Here is a 17374-nt window from a genome sequence, read left to right as displayed (position 1 = left end):
TATATACTATACTATACTATACTACTATATACTATACTATACTATACTACTATATACTACTATATACTATACTACATATAACTATTCATCCATGATAGTAAAATAAAAATACAGAATTAACATAATTCAATTACTCTACTACATAGTTTGTGCTGCTAGATGACCTAAACAGCCAGGGCTGTAATAAACAGTGGGTGACCATGTTTCAGTCCCAAGGCCATTTGTGAATTCTTAACCGCAATAAGATTTTGTAAGTAAACAGGACCATCCAAGAGACCAGAGCGAGTAGGGCTCAGGGCCCCTGGGACTGCAAGATCACGTGACCAGCCATACCAGACGGCAGTAAAGCAGGGGATTTCCAGATTGGTTATTATTGTTGCAGACAGGAAAAGACTCCATTTAGATGCCAGAGATCACTGAGAAAGCCCTCTCACAGTTTGTCGTATGGAGAGGCTTTATAACAAAGGTAATGGAGAAAGATCTGCAAGAGAGAGAGAGAGAGAGAGAGAGAGAGAGAGAGAGATGAGGAGAAGATGTGAGAGGGGGCGATGGAGCAGGATTGTTTCACAGCACCGGATGGTGGTGACAAACATTTCACAGCTCTTCATCATTGATGAGACTTTTGACAGATGCAAATGTACAATATTGGATTAGTGAACAGTAAATTCTGTTTCACTTTAGTTTGATGGTCCCTTTAACACATTCTGTTGACTATAAGTAATGTTGCACCTACATGTCTACTAACTCTCATTAGAGTGTTAGTAGAGTGTTAGTAGAGTATTTGTAGACTTGTAGGGTTTGGGTTAGAATAAGTTGACATGTATATTTGCAAATTTACTTTAGTCAGCTTTACTTTAGACATGTCAGTAGAATGTCTGCTGGAGGACCATCACAATAAAGAGTTAGCAGATATTAAGCAGAGAGTCTACTAATACTCTAATGAGAGCTAGTTGACATGTTATAAAGTTACTTATAGTCAACAGAATGTTAAAAAGGGACCATCAATATAAAATGTTACCGTAAATTCTATGTATTTAATAATGTGTAACTGATCTAAAACAAATCCTATAATCGTATACTGAGAAATATTTTTTTTCTGAATGATCACAACATTCTGCAGTTCTGCTGGGAGTGACTGATTGTCTTAAAAAAATTTAGTGCCTTTCCCATAACACAAAGGGGAGAACTTTCATTCTCAATTTTCATTAAGAGTCCAATTGTTAAGAAGACCTGGAGTCAGAGTAAGGACAAATCAACTTCTGCTCGCTAAACAAAAATCATATTTTACTATGCTATATTTATTTTACTAAATTATTTTTAAATAATCAATGGCTTGTTCGCACTAGCAAAATTTTATAAATATCCTCGTATACTTGTAAAATAATATTAAGATTTTTACAAAATAAAGTGTAAGAGACATATTCCTATGGTGGGCCTCAGCCTCTGGGCCTACAAAATGTTGCATCCCAGATAGATTGATGGATGTAACATCAAACATTGCTTCAATCTCAGAAGGAGTAGACAATATCTAACATTTGTTTTTTGTTTTTTTATAATGACAGATTACAGATGCATGAGACATATTATAGATGCATGAGACGGTGGTAGTGCTGTTCTGATGGTTGCAGGTTTAATTCCAAGCAGCAGTGACCCAGGAACTGGTGTGTTAGTGAGATCACAATTCTGCTCTATCATCATCATTTTGCCTTTGAGCGAGGCACTTAACTTCAGTTTGATCCATATATGCAATTACTGTAGCTAATGTAAATAGCTTTGGATGAAAGACATAGAGTACAGGGCTCTAATAAGAATAGTGAAATGAAAGCAGTGGTGTGAAGTATTTGAGTAATATTAATTAGTTACTACTTAAGAATCTTTTTGGCTACTTTGTAGTTTTACTGAGTATCAAATATATTAGCAACTTTTACTCTCTACTTGACTACATTTTTTAATAAGTATCCTATATTTACTCTTTACTCCAATACATTTGTGATGAGTAATGCAAATTACGCGTTACATTTTGCATGGCACCTAACTTTTTCTGCAGCAGTTTATTTCTGCTATAAAGAAGCGATATCGCCATCTACAGGGCATTGAAGATACTATATCTTGTGAGTTTGCCCTTACTCACCCAAACTTGTCACAAAGGTTCCTTTACATGAATGTGAGTAGGGTAGGCTAGTTGCTGAATAGCATGTGTTTATGAGACGAGGGCATGACTGCAACCGGTAATAAGACTGAACTCCGCGTTATCCCTGGTTTCTGCTCGTACTGCCATAGTAACCATGGCGACAGACGTGGACAACTGTGTTACGTCTAGCGGCACGCTAACGCTGTTGTTTTTTCGTTCAAACATTATGGACCATGGCAAGCAGACTTTGGGACAAAAGGAGAACTAAAACGAGGATCAATATCAGCGTGGCGTTTTCGAAGTGCCGAGAACGTCACATCCGCGACTAACTTCGACTTAACAGAGACGCTGCTCTTGCATGTACTTTATTAGACAGGTGAGCAAATGTACATAAAACGAATCAATGTTATATAGCTCAACATGATGAAATGTTAGAATATGATCAGTATGTTATTCTAATGTTGATCTAGCTTACTGCTAGTCTCATACAGACAACAAACTAACACATAGAACAACATTATAACTTTCAACACACTCAAATGCAGTTCAGTGTGATAGTGTAGACCAAGTGAAACAGTGTTACCTCACAAGTTTCATTTGTCTAATAAACTGACCTGTGTGAGTATTAATTCAGCACTTGCGGGTAGTTCGGTAGAATGAAATGTCCTTATTCCTTTATATCCGCGGGACTCGCGTGTGGCGCTGATATCTGTCTCTCATTAGCAATCGCGCCCTGCTTCATACCACAGTCATGTTGAACACATCAATGTATTCACTCATCCATCAACATTATTAGATCCTTCGGCATGACGGCAAGTTCCATAATTCCGCTTATGCGTCATCAACCTACACCTTTGTTATTGTAAGAGGTTAGCAACCCCTAGCGGCGAAAAAATTTACATATTGTAGCTTTTCCTGAGACTAAAGTGTTTGAAGACGTTTTAGAGGATGGAAGTCAAAGGAAGTTTAAAGGAAGTCAACCTTGATTTATTGGAATTTTGAGGTTTTCAGTTTTATTTTGATTTAAAAAAAAATAAATAAAAAATAAATAAATATGTCTCTCCTTACAAATCAACTTATTCTTATTTAAGGTTCTTGTTTTTACTTCATGTCTCAAAGATGTTGAGGACCAGTGCATCTTTGAGCCCACATTCAAAATACTAAACTGTTCAAATCAGATTCTCATAATGGCCCGGTTTCACATTTTCTAATTTTAAGTTATGTCAGTGCAATTTGCTTTCAGTTAAAACAGCTCAAACATGCATTTTAGTCCGGGACTAGCTTAAGCCTTGTCTGTGAAACCTGGGGCAAGACTTTACTAAAGTCAGATTAGAATTGGTGACTTGTAATTTGAAATGGAGTCATTTTCGCTATAAGGTATAGCTACTTTGCTCAAGTATGGTTTTCAGGTAAATTATTATGTAAATAAATATAAACAAACAAACTTTATTGTAATAATAACAAAAATTAAAAAAAAAAAATTTTCAAACTTCTATTTTCAACCTTTTTACTCTAGCTTCTAGGCTACTACTCTAGCTTGCGCTCACTTTAATTGCCATTGCAGCACTGGGACTATTGTTAGCTCTAGCGGGATAAATAGCCTGTGATGTTTCTCATTTGGAAGTCTCTTTGAATAAAAGCGGACGCTAAATTATTATAAATGTGACAATGAATAATCTGTTTGTAATTGCCCCACATACCCTGTGAAAATGTAATCCTGAACGTGTATTTGCTAACACCTTTTATCTGTTCTAGACATGGAACGGGAGAAATAAAAGGGAAAATACAGTTCCAGTTCCATGTTTTCTTTAGCACCTTAAACTAGGTACTTCCGTTGATTGACGTTGGTACCAACCAATCAGCCTTCGCAAAGCGTCAAGTCTGTGTTCGTTCGGCCCAATCAGCCAATAAGGAGACTTTAAGACGCCATACGGTATTTCAATCGGCCATGTTGGTGAGGTACAGAGGTACACCATTACATTTTCCCTGCAGCGTGCAGATTTTAAATTGCTTGAAATGTGAAAACATCACTAGTAATGTTTATAAAGCGCTTAGTTTGATGATCATATCCGGTGTCCTTCACTAGCCCACCAAATAATCCGTGTTTGCCAATAAGAACAAGATCTCGGTCATGCATCTTACAAAAAAAATCGCGAATATGTTTGTTGTTTTACTCTAATAGCAAGAACTGGCAGCATATTAGCCTATTTGGCGTTCTTCCTTCCTATGTTATATCTCAATAACTGATCTCATACACCACCCAGGATGATATTTTTACATACCCAGTGTAAAGATCGGTGAAGGGGCGGGGATTGAAACTGTCACTCAAATATTGAGCAGGTTTCGCCAGTGGGGCGTCCACTAACTGCCGCAATATTATATTCATTGAGCGTGACCTTTCTTTTAGATAGAGCAAAGGTTTATGCGCGACCTCAAATAAATAATATGACTTTAGGTAAGCAGTACTCTTAACCTCAATGCTTGCATATCAATTAGATGCGAATATCACTGCTGGATAGTTTACAAGACACCTTTCAAAAAAAATTGACAAAATATTTTATGGCGAAATTATGACACGAGTAACGATGTGATCAGTGGTTATGTAATTACATGTAAATGTCACCATATGGAGAGAGAAAAAAACATTACAAAAATGTAAACTCAAGACTTGGTCGGCTCTCTGTGAGTAAAAATAAGTGTTTGAGACAATATGGACCATTTTAGATTTCAGGGCAGTATTAATACATTTGTACATCATTACATGTATTACAATATACAATGTACAATTACAGTCTTACATACATTTTTATTTTATTTTTTATTTTATTTTAACAGTGATGAGCCCATCTAGGCCAATCCATCAAGGGGAGATTGACCAGGATAGTATGGATCGACAGTTATTCCACACATAAATGAGTCAGAGGTTGGTTTGGAGGCGGAGTTTGACTTTGTAGAAATACTGTCTATTGTTCCATCTTGACCAATCAGAAGAGCAGAGTTTTTCCTCACTGGCCAATCACCGAAAATCGCCCGCCTCCAAACTCCGCCTAGTCTTCTATATTAGCAGCACTACCGCCTGTGTGAGCTCGCTACAGACGCTTAATAGTCTTTTTTTTTAATTATACACATCTCGTATTTCTCTTTATATTATTTTGTTTCGAGACCCCATTATATTCTAAATATTTAGGAAAAATGGCTGACACAAAAGTCGATACCAGCTCGGAAGTCTCCGCCAAGGTAATGTAACTTAAGTTATACCCTGATTTATAGAGATGCTGCGTTTTACTCATTTGAATAAACGGGTTTTTATAAAATATGAATTTTTGGTATGGAAATCAGGATACAGGACACTGTTTGCACATTTTTGCCAGTGTTTTGACCGCTCACTGACACTTTGAGGACTTCGTGGATTGTAAAACGTTAGGTGCTCTGAAGTTGGGCTTCTTTACGGAGACATTTGGAACTAAAAGGCTTTTTGTTCGGATTCTGCGCGGGTTCTTTGTTTATGCAGGCGGTTTTTCGGTTCCTCTTTGAAAAACATAGTGAAAGAGATGGACGCAGATAATAGTAAGCACTATCTGTACTCTGCTTATATGGTTTGTTGCTCAAGTTTCTTTATTACCTCGTGTAGACTCAATAACTGAAGGTGCCTGCCTCGTACAGTCCGCGAGAGCGAGACGCGGTGATTCGTCAGCGAGCAGCCCGATCTGTCACACAAGTTACTGCAGCCCTCACGATTCATGATGCCACTGTGAATAAAGCGCGTTTTCTATGATGTCTGAACGTGTCTACTTTATGTTTGACAAATGTTACAAGTGTTATGACAAAGAATTTGATCTGAGAATACCTTGTTAACATCAGAGCCAACCTGTCTCAGATTTACGGGGACTTTACCGAGCGTTAGGTCGCGTTGCTTTTTAAGTTCAGTCAAGTTCGGGTTGTAATTCGCTTTTTTGTTGTGAAATTGAGTTCATCATACATTATTGTTCAAATTACTTAAGCTATGAGGCTATATTAAGCTTTATTGGGCTATGGTTTACCTGCCCGTTACTTTACACAGAAGTGTCAGGATGGGTGATCATTTCTCAGATGAAAGAAAAAAGGTCTCTCTTTCAGTGCACGGAAAAACGGTTTAGATTGTATTAGCGGCTATCGAAATATTCAGTGACTTTTATGGTCGATGTCAGTTTGTGTGTAAACTTGTCCCGCGAAACCCCGCTGCGGATGCTGCAGTCAGGCTGACTGAATGAGTTCATATTGCAGCGCGCGGTGCCGCGGTCAGCTCAGGAGGTGAGCGCGAAACCCGAAGTTAAGGGACATCCGTACAGGCAGCTGCTCTATTATTTCATTGTTTATAAATGTAGACATGTACTATACATTCGTATTTGAGGGTAGTTTCTCGCTGTTATTCTACCGTTTCATGCACGAGCGCCACCGTTTTTAAGGCGCAGTGGCTCCGTTCAACTTTTAAAAACGTATCTCGTTCTGTTCCGTTCCGTTGCGCTCCGTCTGGCTGCTTGTGCGCGTGAGTGCGTGTGCTGTGTGAACGGCCCCGTACAGTTTATCAACCTAAACGATCGTTTTCCGCCGGACTTGTCAAGCGTGTTGTGCTCAATCTCTGCTGATGTCATATAAAGATCGCTGGACTCGCCAACCAGCTGTGGGCACAACATTTCTGACCCGTTTGTCCTTTGTTAGGATTTTTGTTTGTTTTTACGTCCTGGTCTTGATAAGCCTGCGTTTCTTAAGTTTGCCTATGAAAAACGGAGATGATTTCCGCTTCAGGCTATAAGGTCAAAGCTCACGCTGTTTGTTTTGATCGATATATGGGTCAGTATTATGCTGTAGATAATGGCATATGTTCATTATTCATGTATGGCTCATTGACGCTCAGTGGTGGTACAAAGCAGCATGTAATGGTGACGGTGTGAGAAGGCGTTGCAGGCGTGATAGACGCTAACCGGCTTAAAAGCTGATGATTATGACCTACATTTATTAATACGAGCGAGCTGCTGCATGGAAGCACATCCTGTGGTATTCAGAAATATGAAAAGTCTGCATTTTTAAGCGAACAAGATGCAGAGTGTTAAATAATTTGATAAATAAAACGGCTTCTCTTGATAATAATGGTCATTCTCGAGGGAACAACTATATAGTGCTCGAAAAACGAATGGTTAAAGGCTCAAATGCACAACGCTATTGTTCCCCCCGTCTTTTTCGCTCTTTCTCTCTCTCTCTATCTCTTTCTCTCACTCACCCTCTTTCTCTGAGGCTTATCGGTCCTGCCTCTCTTTGGTCAAGTTCGCGCTCTTATTGGCTGAGTTAAAATATTCACTAATTGTAATCTGGGGGTTGTAGTTTTTTAACGGGCGTGTCTTTATCAAGAGCAATGAGGTGGATTATAAACTGAACTACAGCGCGTATTGGCGGTAACGCCATCGACGTATCAAATTACAACACCTCAATATGGTCTTTAAACCAGGCGGGGATGGAAGAGACAGGCATCCAATGAATAAAGAGTGTGGAAGTGTCGCGTTTCAAATGTGAAATGAAAGCACGTTCCACGAATAAGAGAGGATTTAAATTCGGCACTGGTCTAGTTGAATTTCCTTGATAAGTAACTAAAGCAATTACAGATACTTTGTTTTCTTCATTTAGGACCTTAAAGAAAAGAAACAGGTTGAGGAGGCAGAAAATGGAAAGGATGTCCCTGCAAATGGAAAGGCTGTAAGTTTCTGCAACTTAACTTTATTTAGTGCCTACAACATCAGTACTGCTTGTAAAATGTATCAAATTACCTTAGGTATTACCAATGATAACTCATACTTTTTTTCTTTTTTAGGAAAATGAGGAGAATGGTGATCCAGAAAATGAAGTAGATGAGGAAGATGATGATGTGGCTGAAGAAGAGGATGAGGAAGATGATGTAGAAGGTAAGGCCTTAAGTATGCATGTAATCTAATTGAATAAGAGTTGTGAGAATGATGCAGACATGCTGCTTTAGCTCCACTTATCCACAAAGCATATAAACAAAGTTGCTTTACTAAGAATTAACTACATTATAGGCGATGATGATGATGAAGATGATGAGGCTGAGGGTGGCACAGGAAAAAGAGCAGCTGAGGATGACGAAGATGAGGTAAGTTTGCACTTCATGTCATTGAAACCCTCAAATAAGAAAAGTTTATAAATCTGACCTCATAACTGCAGTGTTTTAACTCTGTCTGGCCACCTTTTTCAGGATGATGTTGAGCCTAAGAAGCAAAAGACTGATGTGTAAGAAGCTTCTCTGCTGGAAATCGTCTCATCCCTCCTTTCCTGAACTTGTCCACTGGGGGAGGCAAAAAAACAAAACATGGTCATCATCAAGTAGAGTCCAGCATCCGTGTACACACACCAAACTGCAGATTTTGTAGAAACAACCAAGACTTCAAAGTTCTACCTTCTTACAAAATACTTTAAAAGGAAAAATTTGTTTGTATTTTTATTTACATTTTATATTTTTGTACATATTGTTAGGAGGTCAGCCATTTTTGACAGTGATCTCTGGTTACCAAACGGTGCTTTGAAGTTGATGCTTCTCTATAAAATAGATTTTACTTGTGGTTTGACCATGTCATGTTATCTCAAATGAAACTTGTAAAAGTACAAAGCAAAAAAAGAAACGAAAAATGACAGAAAAAACATTTTTTAAAAAAACATTAATTCAAAGCATTCCTGTAACTTTGTGTATGTACATCAGTTGTATCATACGTAGTTGGACTGTATGAGAGGGCAAGGCCAAAAGAAAAGATTTTTCTTCTTTTCTTTCTTGTCCATTTAATTGCTATCTATTTGTGGCCTGTTTGATGTATGTGTGAAATTTGTTGTGCGACAATAAACCGAAATTTATTTTGTGAGTTCTTTTTTTTTTTTTTTTTTTACTTTCATGACTTTTCATGATTTTTTTTTTTTTTATGTTGGAGCTGTATGGGCAAGAATAATTGAACCAGCATTATCTTCAGATGCAGTTCATGTTTTTCATCAGCCTGTCAAAAGTAAATGTACATCAATGTAAATTATTCAGGCCTTTAAGACTCCAAGATCTGGTATAAATTATATTATGTTAAATAAAATTGACTGTGTGAATTCTTTCATTTATATTCACATTTCTTTAGGCCACGTTGTATATACTGTGTGTGTGTGTGTATAAACCCTGCGTTGTGGGGACAAAATGTCGCCACAAAGATGGGAATATATGAAATCCTTGTCCTTGTGGGGACATTTTTTGGTCCCTAAAACAGCTTATAAATCATACTAAGTGATGTTTAAAAAAAATAATTTAATGTAAAAATGCAGAAGGTTTTCTGTGATGGGTAAGTTTATGGTGAGGAGATAGAATATACAGTTAGTGCAGTATAAAAATCATGTCTATGAAATGTCCTCATAAAACATGAAAACCCAATGTGTGTGTGTGTTATAACATGTATATCAAAGGTTTATTTGGAAAGTATTCAAGATAATTGATGACTTCATTTGAAAGTAAAGTTAACATGAAAGTAGTGGTCAAATGCCACTACCACCTTAAACTCTTAAGTTTAGTTATTCCATAAAGAAGGCAAGTTTGTAAGACAAGTGTTCGGTGTAGCATTTATCAATGAGGGTTTTGTAGTACAGATAATCAAAATCACAAAGTCCTCTTAGAAAAGAAATGGCAAGCTCGAGAGATATTGAACTTTGAAATTTAAATATTGAAAGCTATTTTTAGCTACTGACTGAATATAGTGATTTTAACCACAGTTTCATGAGGTGATCACAACTGAAAATATAACTTAAGTTATGAAAGATAACAATGTGTAAAGTTCAGAGATTTGCTGTCAAAATAGATATGTATATTACTTTTAAAGACTAAAAGTAATTAGTATTTATTTTTTTGCATTTAGGTAGCTGTTACTTAGAAGCCTGAAGAAGAAAAAAACCCAGTCACACTTTGGAAAATATGCACAAAACCAAAAGCTAACAGTGCTAGAACTGGAAACAGTGAAAGTTGTTTCAGTTTTGGTGTTTTTTTCTCTCAGACTCCCAGAAAGTTGATATTTCACAACTGTTAGAGGTGGAACTGTCAATCATGAGCACCAGTGACAAACTAAATGAAGAATTGAAATGTGACCTGCTGTATAGACGCTCACTCACTGGACATTCAAGCCCCGATCTGGTCTCACATTGCATATTGTGTGTTCACTTGGTAAGTTCTATTGAATGATTTAAGATAAAACACACTATTCTGCCTGTCTGACATGGGTGCTTCCCAAACAAAGTTAATTACTTAAAAACAAGCCAGATTTAATGAACAGGAAGTAGGGAGAGGAAGTAGTGCCACAAGTAGGAGGATACACTATCATGATGAGGTGCCAGGAGAAACAAGAGACAGAGTTCAGGGTCACCATGCTTTCAGCAATGAAGGAGACACATTTATGGAGAGAGCATGTGATCAAGCTGAGGGGAGTTTGGAAACTTCTCGAGTGAAATCAGGGTGTATGAAAATTAATCCTTATAGGATATCATGAAGATATAAGGAAGTTGGATCTGAATCAATTCCAGAGTATTTTTTGTTTCTGCTGTGATCTATGCATGATTCATTTCCAACAAGCATTAACCTGCATAAAGGTGGACCCTCAATATATATAATGTGGTGAGAAAGACACCGTGACCACATTTTAGAAGGATACAAGATGACACTTGCCTGATGAACTATAAAAATACTTGTTGACAGTAGTTGTTAAAAGATGCATCTTTGAAAAGTTAAGAAGAGAACAAATGAAACTTCTGGTCTACAATATACGTTTTCTTTAGTATAAAGTGTTTCAGGGGCTGTAAGTGATCATTTGCTAAATATATGTTTCTGTTGGTTCAAGAGGCTTAGTCATTGGCTTTTTCATGAACTTTAATGAGGTTAGGGCATAAGGGTGTCACTAAGTATGATAAAACTAATTGGATTTTAATAATAATATAAAAAAGAAAGAAAAAAAGACAGGACTTACTGGTTCTCATGAGAGCCATCAAAGGTTCATCATGTCTAAATTATTCTGCTGGCTAATGATTCTGAATATACATTTGTTTGAATAAAGTGGCAGTCCTGTCCATTAGATGTCAGTGCTATTTGATTTATTAATGGGTGAAGGTGTAACTATCAAACAACATGTAAACCATGAATAGCGGATGTGTTGATCACGGTTTGTGTGTGAGCACACATTTAGAGCACATTGATTTTGCATGCAGGTCATTGTTGAGTGTGTTCAGTATAGAGATCAATAGTGTTCAAAAAGTCTAAATGAATTATACCATTTGCACACTCTATGCAATATGTGTGTCCACAAGTAGACTTCAAGGGCTTATGACAAAGAGCATTTGACAGGTAATTAAATCAAATAATAATAGTTATTAATCATGAACAATTACAGATTGTTTAGTATGATTAAACAGTAAAAGTATAATTACAGTAAGAGCACTGGTTGAATCAACAGCACTGCCGTTAACATCTTTGTGCTAACAAGCAGGCTTTAATATGATTTACCATTAGATGTTCCACCCTTCGGATTGTCTTTGATCTTGTTTTTATCACTGTTACTCTTCACGTCCTGTAAATATGGTTGCACGGTGTAAATATGTCAGTGGTCTCGTGACACAGTAAAAATACTCCAGTATACTTACATATTACCGCAAGCCCACTTACGGTGTGTGGCCAGAGATCCAGATGCTCGCCGAAACGGTGCTCATGTTCGCTGTCCACACCAACAAGCTGCAGCCATATCACCCTGTAGCCCAAGATTGGTTGCCTACTTAAGCTAAACAGGGTTGAGTCTGGTTAGTACCTGGATGGGAAACCCCCTGGGAAAACTAGGTTGCTGTTGGAAGAGGTGTTAGTGAGGCCAGCAGGGGGTGCTCACCTAAGTATAGTGATTAGGAGACTACACTATAACAAGCACCGTCCTTCAGATGAGAACTGAGGTCCTGACTCTCTGTGGTCATTAAAAACCCTATAGTGTCCTGGCTTAATTCCCTCCATTGGCCCTTATCAGTTATGACCTCCTAATAATCCCCATCCTTTGAATTGGCTCTATCAATCTCTCTCCTCTCACCTATAGCTGGAGTGTGGTGAGCGTGTAACAGACGTAGGCCAGTAAGAGCTGTGCGTGTAAACCTCACTCCCCTGGCCTCAAGAGGCGAGTTAACGACTGACGCTAGAGGCTGCGACCGCCTCCCATGCCAGCAACCCGGGTTCAAATCCCGCTTGGAGCAGGGCAAGTTATTTTTGGTGCCGTGACCCGGATGGGAGTGAAGTGTAGGGGGGCCAGTAAGAGCTGTGGATGTAAATCTCGCTCCCCTGGCCTATAAGAGGCACGCTGCGGTCTTTAGCGTCCTTGTTAGCGCACACGCCTCCCATGCCGGCGACCCAGGTTTCAAATCGTACTGTGACTGCCGTTGCATCATCCAAGTAGTTGCTGTACACTGGTGGTGTGTGAGGAGAAACCCCCTGATACTGGTGTACAGTACATAAGAAAAGCACTATAAATGTTTCATTAATTAAATGATCTAGCCCAAAGGTCATTGTGTCTGTATGTCTTGGTTTGGTTTGACTCACCTGATTTTTTTTGTACCTATTTCACATCTTAAAAAAATAATGCAATAATATTTTGCATAATTGCACTTTAGAAAAAGAACAAAATATATATATGTTTACATATATTTTAATAGCCTATATTTAAAGACATATTAGAGTCAAAACAAAGCTCTTTTTGTAATAATGAAAAAAAAAAAAAAAAAAAAAAATCATATTACTGTACTATATACTATGCTATTCTTAATATAACATGTTTATCAAATATGACAACTTTTTGTTTTGCGGCAGGATATTTATAATATTTAAATGTAATATTCCGACTTCACTCACATTATATCTTCTCAATAATACATTCAAAGTCCTTCTGTCGCTTGGTGATGTGAAAATCCAGACGTCTCTATAGTCCAGCAGAATCCATGTCAGACAGAACTGCCTCTATTCAAGAGCTGCTCTAAATCAGTGTTGCATCCTAACGGCTCCATTCATACAGTGCATCATCCCAAGGCCAAGCATCCTATAGGCATCCTGGGAATTCATCATTTTGCCATGGTGCAAATTCGTATTGGTTAGTCATTAACACCTCCCTGTTTCAGGAATCCATGGAAGAAAAACATTGAGAGAGAGCGTGTCTTTCTCTCTGTGTGAATTTCTCAGTCCAGTAAGTGATCTGGATAAACAGAGCATGAATCACAGTATCTGAGTGTGTGGGTGGAAACTCCTCTGAAACCTCTCATGCCACCTTGTGGTGTTTTAAATGACATGCTTTGATTTACAACTGCACCGATGAGAACCAATATAAATAATTTCATATTGCAATTTATTGTAATTATAAATGTGTGAGAACTTAATTCAGAAATCACCGTCCAGCCGTAATTAAAGATACACTTACAGATAGATTTAGATTATTTATTTCCATTTAGCATGTATACAGATGTACAATTCCCTCACTTAATTATTTAATAAAATATTATATGCCAATAGGCCTGTAAAAAATATATATATATACAGTATATATATATATATATATATATATATATATATATACACACACACACACACACACACAAACACACACAGTATATATATACCTACAGCAATCATTTATGCAATAAATAATTATAAAACATATACTATAAAACATTATAAATTATAAAGCTTTTATGCTAATTTGTTGTGCTTCTCACAAATAAGCAAGATATAAGAATGATATAACATAGTAAACATCACATGTGTAGGATCAATATTGCAAAATGCAGTTATGTTTGCAGGTATGTTTTGAGTGAAATGCAGGAATTTATAATTTATGAAATAATTTGTCTTAACAGACAAGTTCATAAATAAATATATACACAGTATAGGGCTGCATGATATTGAAGAAAAATGCGATATGTGATAACTCATTAAATAATGCAATATTCGATATGCGATACGATAATGCTTAAAGTGTGTAAAATAAACTTAAATGATCTTTAAAATATATTTTTGTGACAAGAAAACATCCCTACAACATCTGAAAGTGAACAGCAGTGTTTTACTGTAGCATAAGAAGTGTTATTTTAACATCAGTGTAAACCACTGGGTTTAGGGTTTCAGGTAGGCTTACATTAGGTTTATTTAACAACAGAAACCGAATAATCAAATGTAAAAATAAAACACTGCTTAGTTGTCATGAATTTAATATATATATATATAGCCTACTGATTCTTATTAAAGCTACAAAAGTTATTCAGCCAAGAGCAGTGAGTGATTTTCTCTTTGTCATTTGTTCATGACCCCAGTTATTGCAAGCCGTTGCTGTCAGGTTCTGGGTAGATGAAGTAGGAGGCGAACACGAAGATGATAAATCAAAGGTTTTAATTCTCAATATAGCAAATACAAGAAGCAGGGAGCGTGTGCTCAGAGCATAGACTAAACCAAACATAAACATTGACCGACAAGTGAAGAGTGAAAACCAGGAACTTAAATACACACACAGATGAACACAAGACAGGTGATGCAGATAATGATGATGAACAGGTGGGTAATGAAGGGAGTGAGTTCATGTATGGAAACGAGGATTCTGGGAACTGTAGTGCAGACAGGACGATGACAGCCCGTGAATGTGACATTACTCCCCCCTCCCGCAAGGCGCGTCCCGCGCCGAAGGCGGCAGCATATGGGAGGGGGGGGTGGGCATCCTGGAGTCCGTGATGGGAAGGAGGAACAGGTTCAGAAGGACGGACTCCAGGATGGTGGCAGGACAGACAGAGGAGGAGGTGATCACGACGGTGCAGACAGAAGACAGAACCAAGGCGGTGCAGGTTGAAGACAGGACCAAGGCGGTGCAGGTTGAAGACAGGACCAAGGCGGTGCAGGTTGAGGATAAGGCCCTGGCGGTGCGGACCCTTCGGGTGGCCATGGCGGTGCGGACCCTTCGGGTGGCCATGGCGGTGCGGACCCTTCGGGTGGCCATGGCGGTGCGGACCCTTCGGGTGGCCATGGCGGTGCGGACCCTTCGGGTGGCCATGGCGGTGCGGACCCTTCGGGTGGCCATGGCGGTGCGGTCCCCTCAGGCGACCACGGCGGTGAGGACCCTTCGGGTGGCCGTGGTCCCTCGAGTGGCCAGGACGGAGGCATATGGCCCCCCCCCCCAAAAAAATACTTGGGGAAAGTCCCGGGTACAGGAGAAGGATGGCTAAAAACAGTCTCTGATTGGGCTGATGGGGACCGCGAAGAGGGCTCTGTGCTGGGCGGATCCAGCGAAGAGGGCTCTGTGCTGGGCGGATCCAGCGAAGAGGGCTCTGTGCTGGGCGGATCCAGCGAAGAGGGCTCTGTGCTGGGCGGATCCAGCGAAGAGGGCTCTGTGCTGGGCGGATCCAGCGAAGAGGGCTCTGTGCTGGGCGGATCCAGCGAAGAGGGCTCTGTGCTGGGCGGATCCAGCGAAGAGGGCTCTGTGCTGGGCGGATCCAGCGAAGAGGGCTCTGTGCTGGGCGGATCCAGCGAAGAGGGCTCTGTGCTGGGCGGATCCAGCGAAGAGGGCTCTGTGCTGGGCGGATCCAGCGAAGAGGGCTCTGTGCTGGGCGGATCCAGCGAAGAGGGCTCTGTGCTGGGCGGATCCAGCGAAGAGGGCTCTGTGCTGGGCGGATCCAGCGAAGAGGGCTCTGTGCTGGGCGGATCCAGCGAAGAGGGCTCTGTGCTGGGCGGATCCAGCGAAGAGGGCTCTGTGCTGGGCGGATCCAGCGAAGAGGGCTCTGTGCTGGGCGGATCCAGCGAAGAGGGCTCTGTGCTGGGCGGATCCAGCGAAGAGGGCTCTGTGCTGGGCGGATCCAGCGAAGAGGGCTCTGTGCTGGGCGGATCCAGCGAAGAGGGCTCTGTGCTGGGCGGATCCAGCGAAGAGGGCTCTGTGCTGGGCGGATCCAGCGAAGAGGGCTCTGTGCTGGGCGGATCCAGCGAAGAGGGCTCTGTGCTGGGCGGATCCAGCGAAGAGGGCTCTGTGCTGGGCGGATCCAGCGAAGAGGGCTCTGTGCTGGGCGGATCCAGCGAAGAGGGCTCTGTGCTGGGCGGATCCAGCGAAGAGGGCTCTGTGCTGGGCGGATCCAGCGAAGAGGGCTCTGTGCTGGGCGGATCCAGCGAAGAGGGCTCTGTGCTGGGCGGATCCAGCGAAGAGGGCTCTGTGCTGGGCGGATCCAGCGAAGAGGGCTCTGTGCTGGGCGGATCCAGCGAAGAGGGCTCTGTGCTGGGCGGATCCAGCGAAGAGGGCTCTGTGCTGGGCGGATCCAGCGAAGAGGGCTCTGTGCTGGGCGGATCCAGCGAAGAGGGCTCTGTGCTGGGCGGATCCAGCGAAGAGGGCTCTGTGCTGGGCGGATCCAGCGAAGAGGGCTCTGTGCTGGGCGGATCCAGCGAAGAGGGCTCTGTGCTGGGCGGATCCAGCGAAGAGGGCTCTGTGCTGGGCGGATCCAGCGAAGAGGGCTCTGTGCTGGGCGGATCCAGCGATGAGGGCTCTGTGCTGGGCGGATCCAGCGATGAGGGCTCTGTGCTGGGCGGATCCAGCGGCGATGAGGGCTCTGTGCTGGGCGGAACCAGCGGTGAAGAGGACTTAATGCATTCAGTCTCAGCGGGCATGACGTTCTCAGTCTCAGACTCGGCGGGCATGACGCTCTCAGTCTCAGGCTCGGCGGGCATGGCGCATACTGCCTTGGACTCGGCAGATCTAGCGTGAAGTGCGGGCTCGGCTGGACTGGCATTAAGTGCAGGCTCGGCTGAACTGGCGTTAAGTGCAGGCTCGGCTGGACTGGCGTGAAGTGCAGGCTCGGCTGGACTGGCGTGAAGTGCAGGCTCGGCTGGACTATGGATGAGGATGGATAGCGTGGCGGAGATGGCTGGAGACGGTGGCGTTCCGGACCGGGACGCAACACTCAACAGACACCGGAACACAGTCTCTCTCCAACTCAGTCCGGTGGTGTCTGGGAGGTTGAGATGTTGATGGAGAGTGACCCCGACCCGGAACAGCACGCTGAGGGTTTTGTCCTCCAAAGTGCTTTTGAGGGCGAGTTCCACAAACTTCCTGGAGAAACTTGATAAATCGTGGTTCTCCTGAGCCACGAGGATGAATTTGAGGCGTTCATCCATTTCCTTGGTCGGTCAATCTGTCAGGTTCTGGGTAG

At 41.2% G+C, this 17374-nt stretch overlaps 1 protein-coding gene and 1 long non-coding RNA gene across 2 annotated transcripts; one reads left to right on the top strand and one right to left on the bottom strand.

The window, feature by feature from the left end:
• Positions 1-466: 466 nt before the first annotated feature.
• LOC309513614 lies at positions 467-13076 on the bottom strand. Its single transcript, XR_014211492.1, has 4 exons — positions 13062-13076; positions 11844-11955; positions 8329-11748; positions 467-481 (listed from the first exon to the last, which is right to left on the bottom strand). It is a non-coding gene; the product is annotated as an uncharacterized lncRNA (long non-coding RNA).
• Positions 5208-9030, top strand: ptmaa (prothymosin alpha a). The gene is made up of 5 exons (XM_082189540.1): positions 5208-5368; positions 7790-7858; positions 7974-8064; positions 8197-8270; positions 8373-9030. Exons 1-5 carry the CDS (start codon positions 5324-5326, stop codon positions 8409-8411), a joined length of 318 nt encoding a protein of 105 aa, XP_082045666.1. The 5' UTR covers positions 5208-5323; the 3' UTR covers positions 8412-9030.
• Positions 13077-17374: the final 4298 nt, after the last annotated feature.

The sequence above is a fragment of the Leuciscus leuciscus genome (genome assembly GCF_965113295.1).
Source record: "Leuciscus leuciscus genome assembly, chromosome: 14".
Classification (NCBI taxonomy): domain Eukaryota; kingdom Metazoa; phylum Chordata; class Actinopteri; order Cypriniformes; family Leuciscidae; genus Leuciscus; species Leuciscus leuciscus.
The sequence above is the reverse complement of the archived record's forward strand: the minus strand, read 5'-3'. Positions and strand labels throughout refer to the sequence as shown.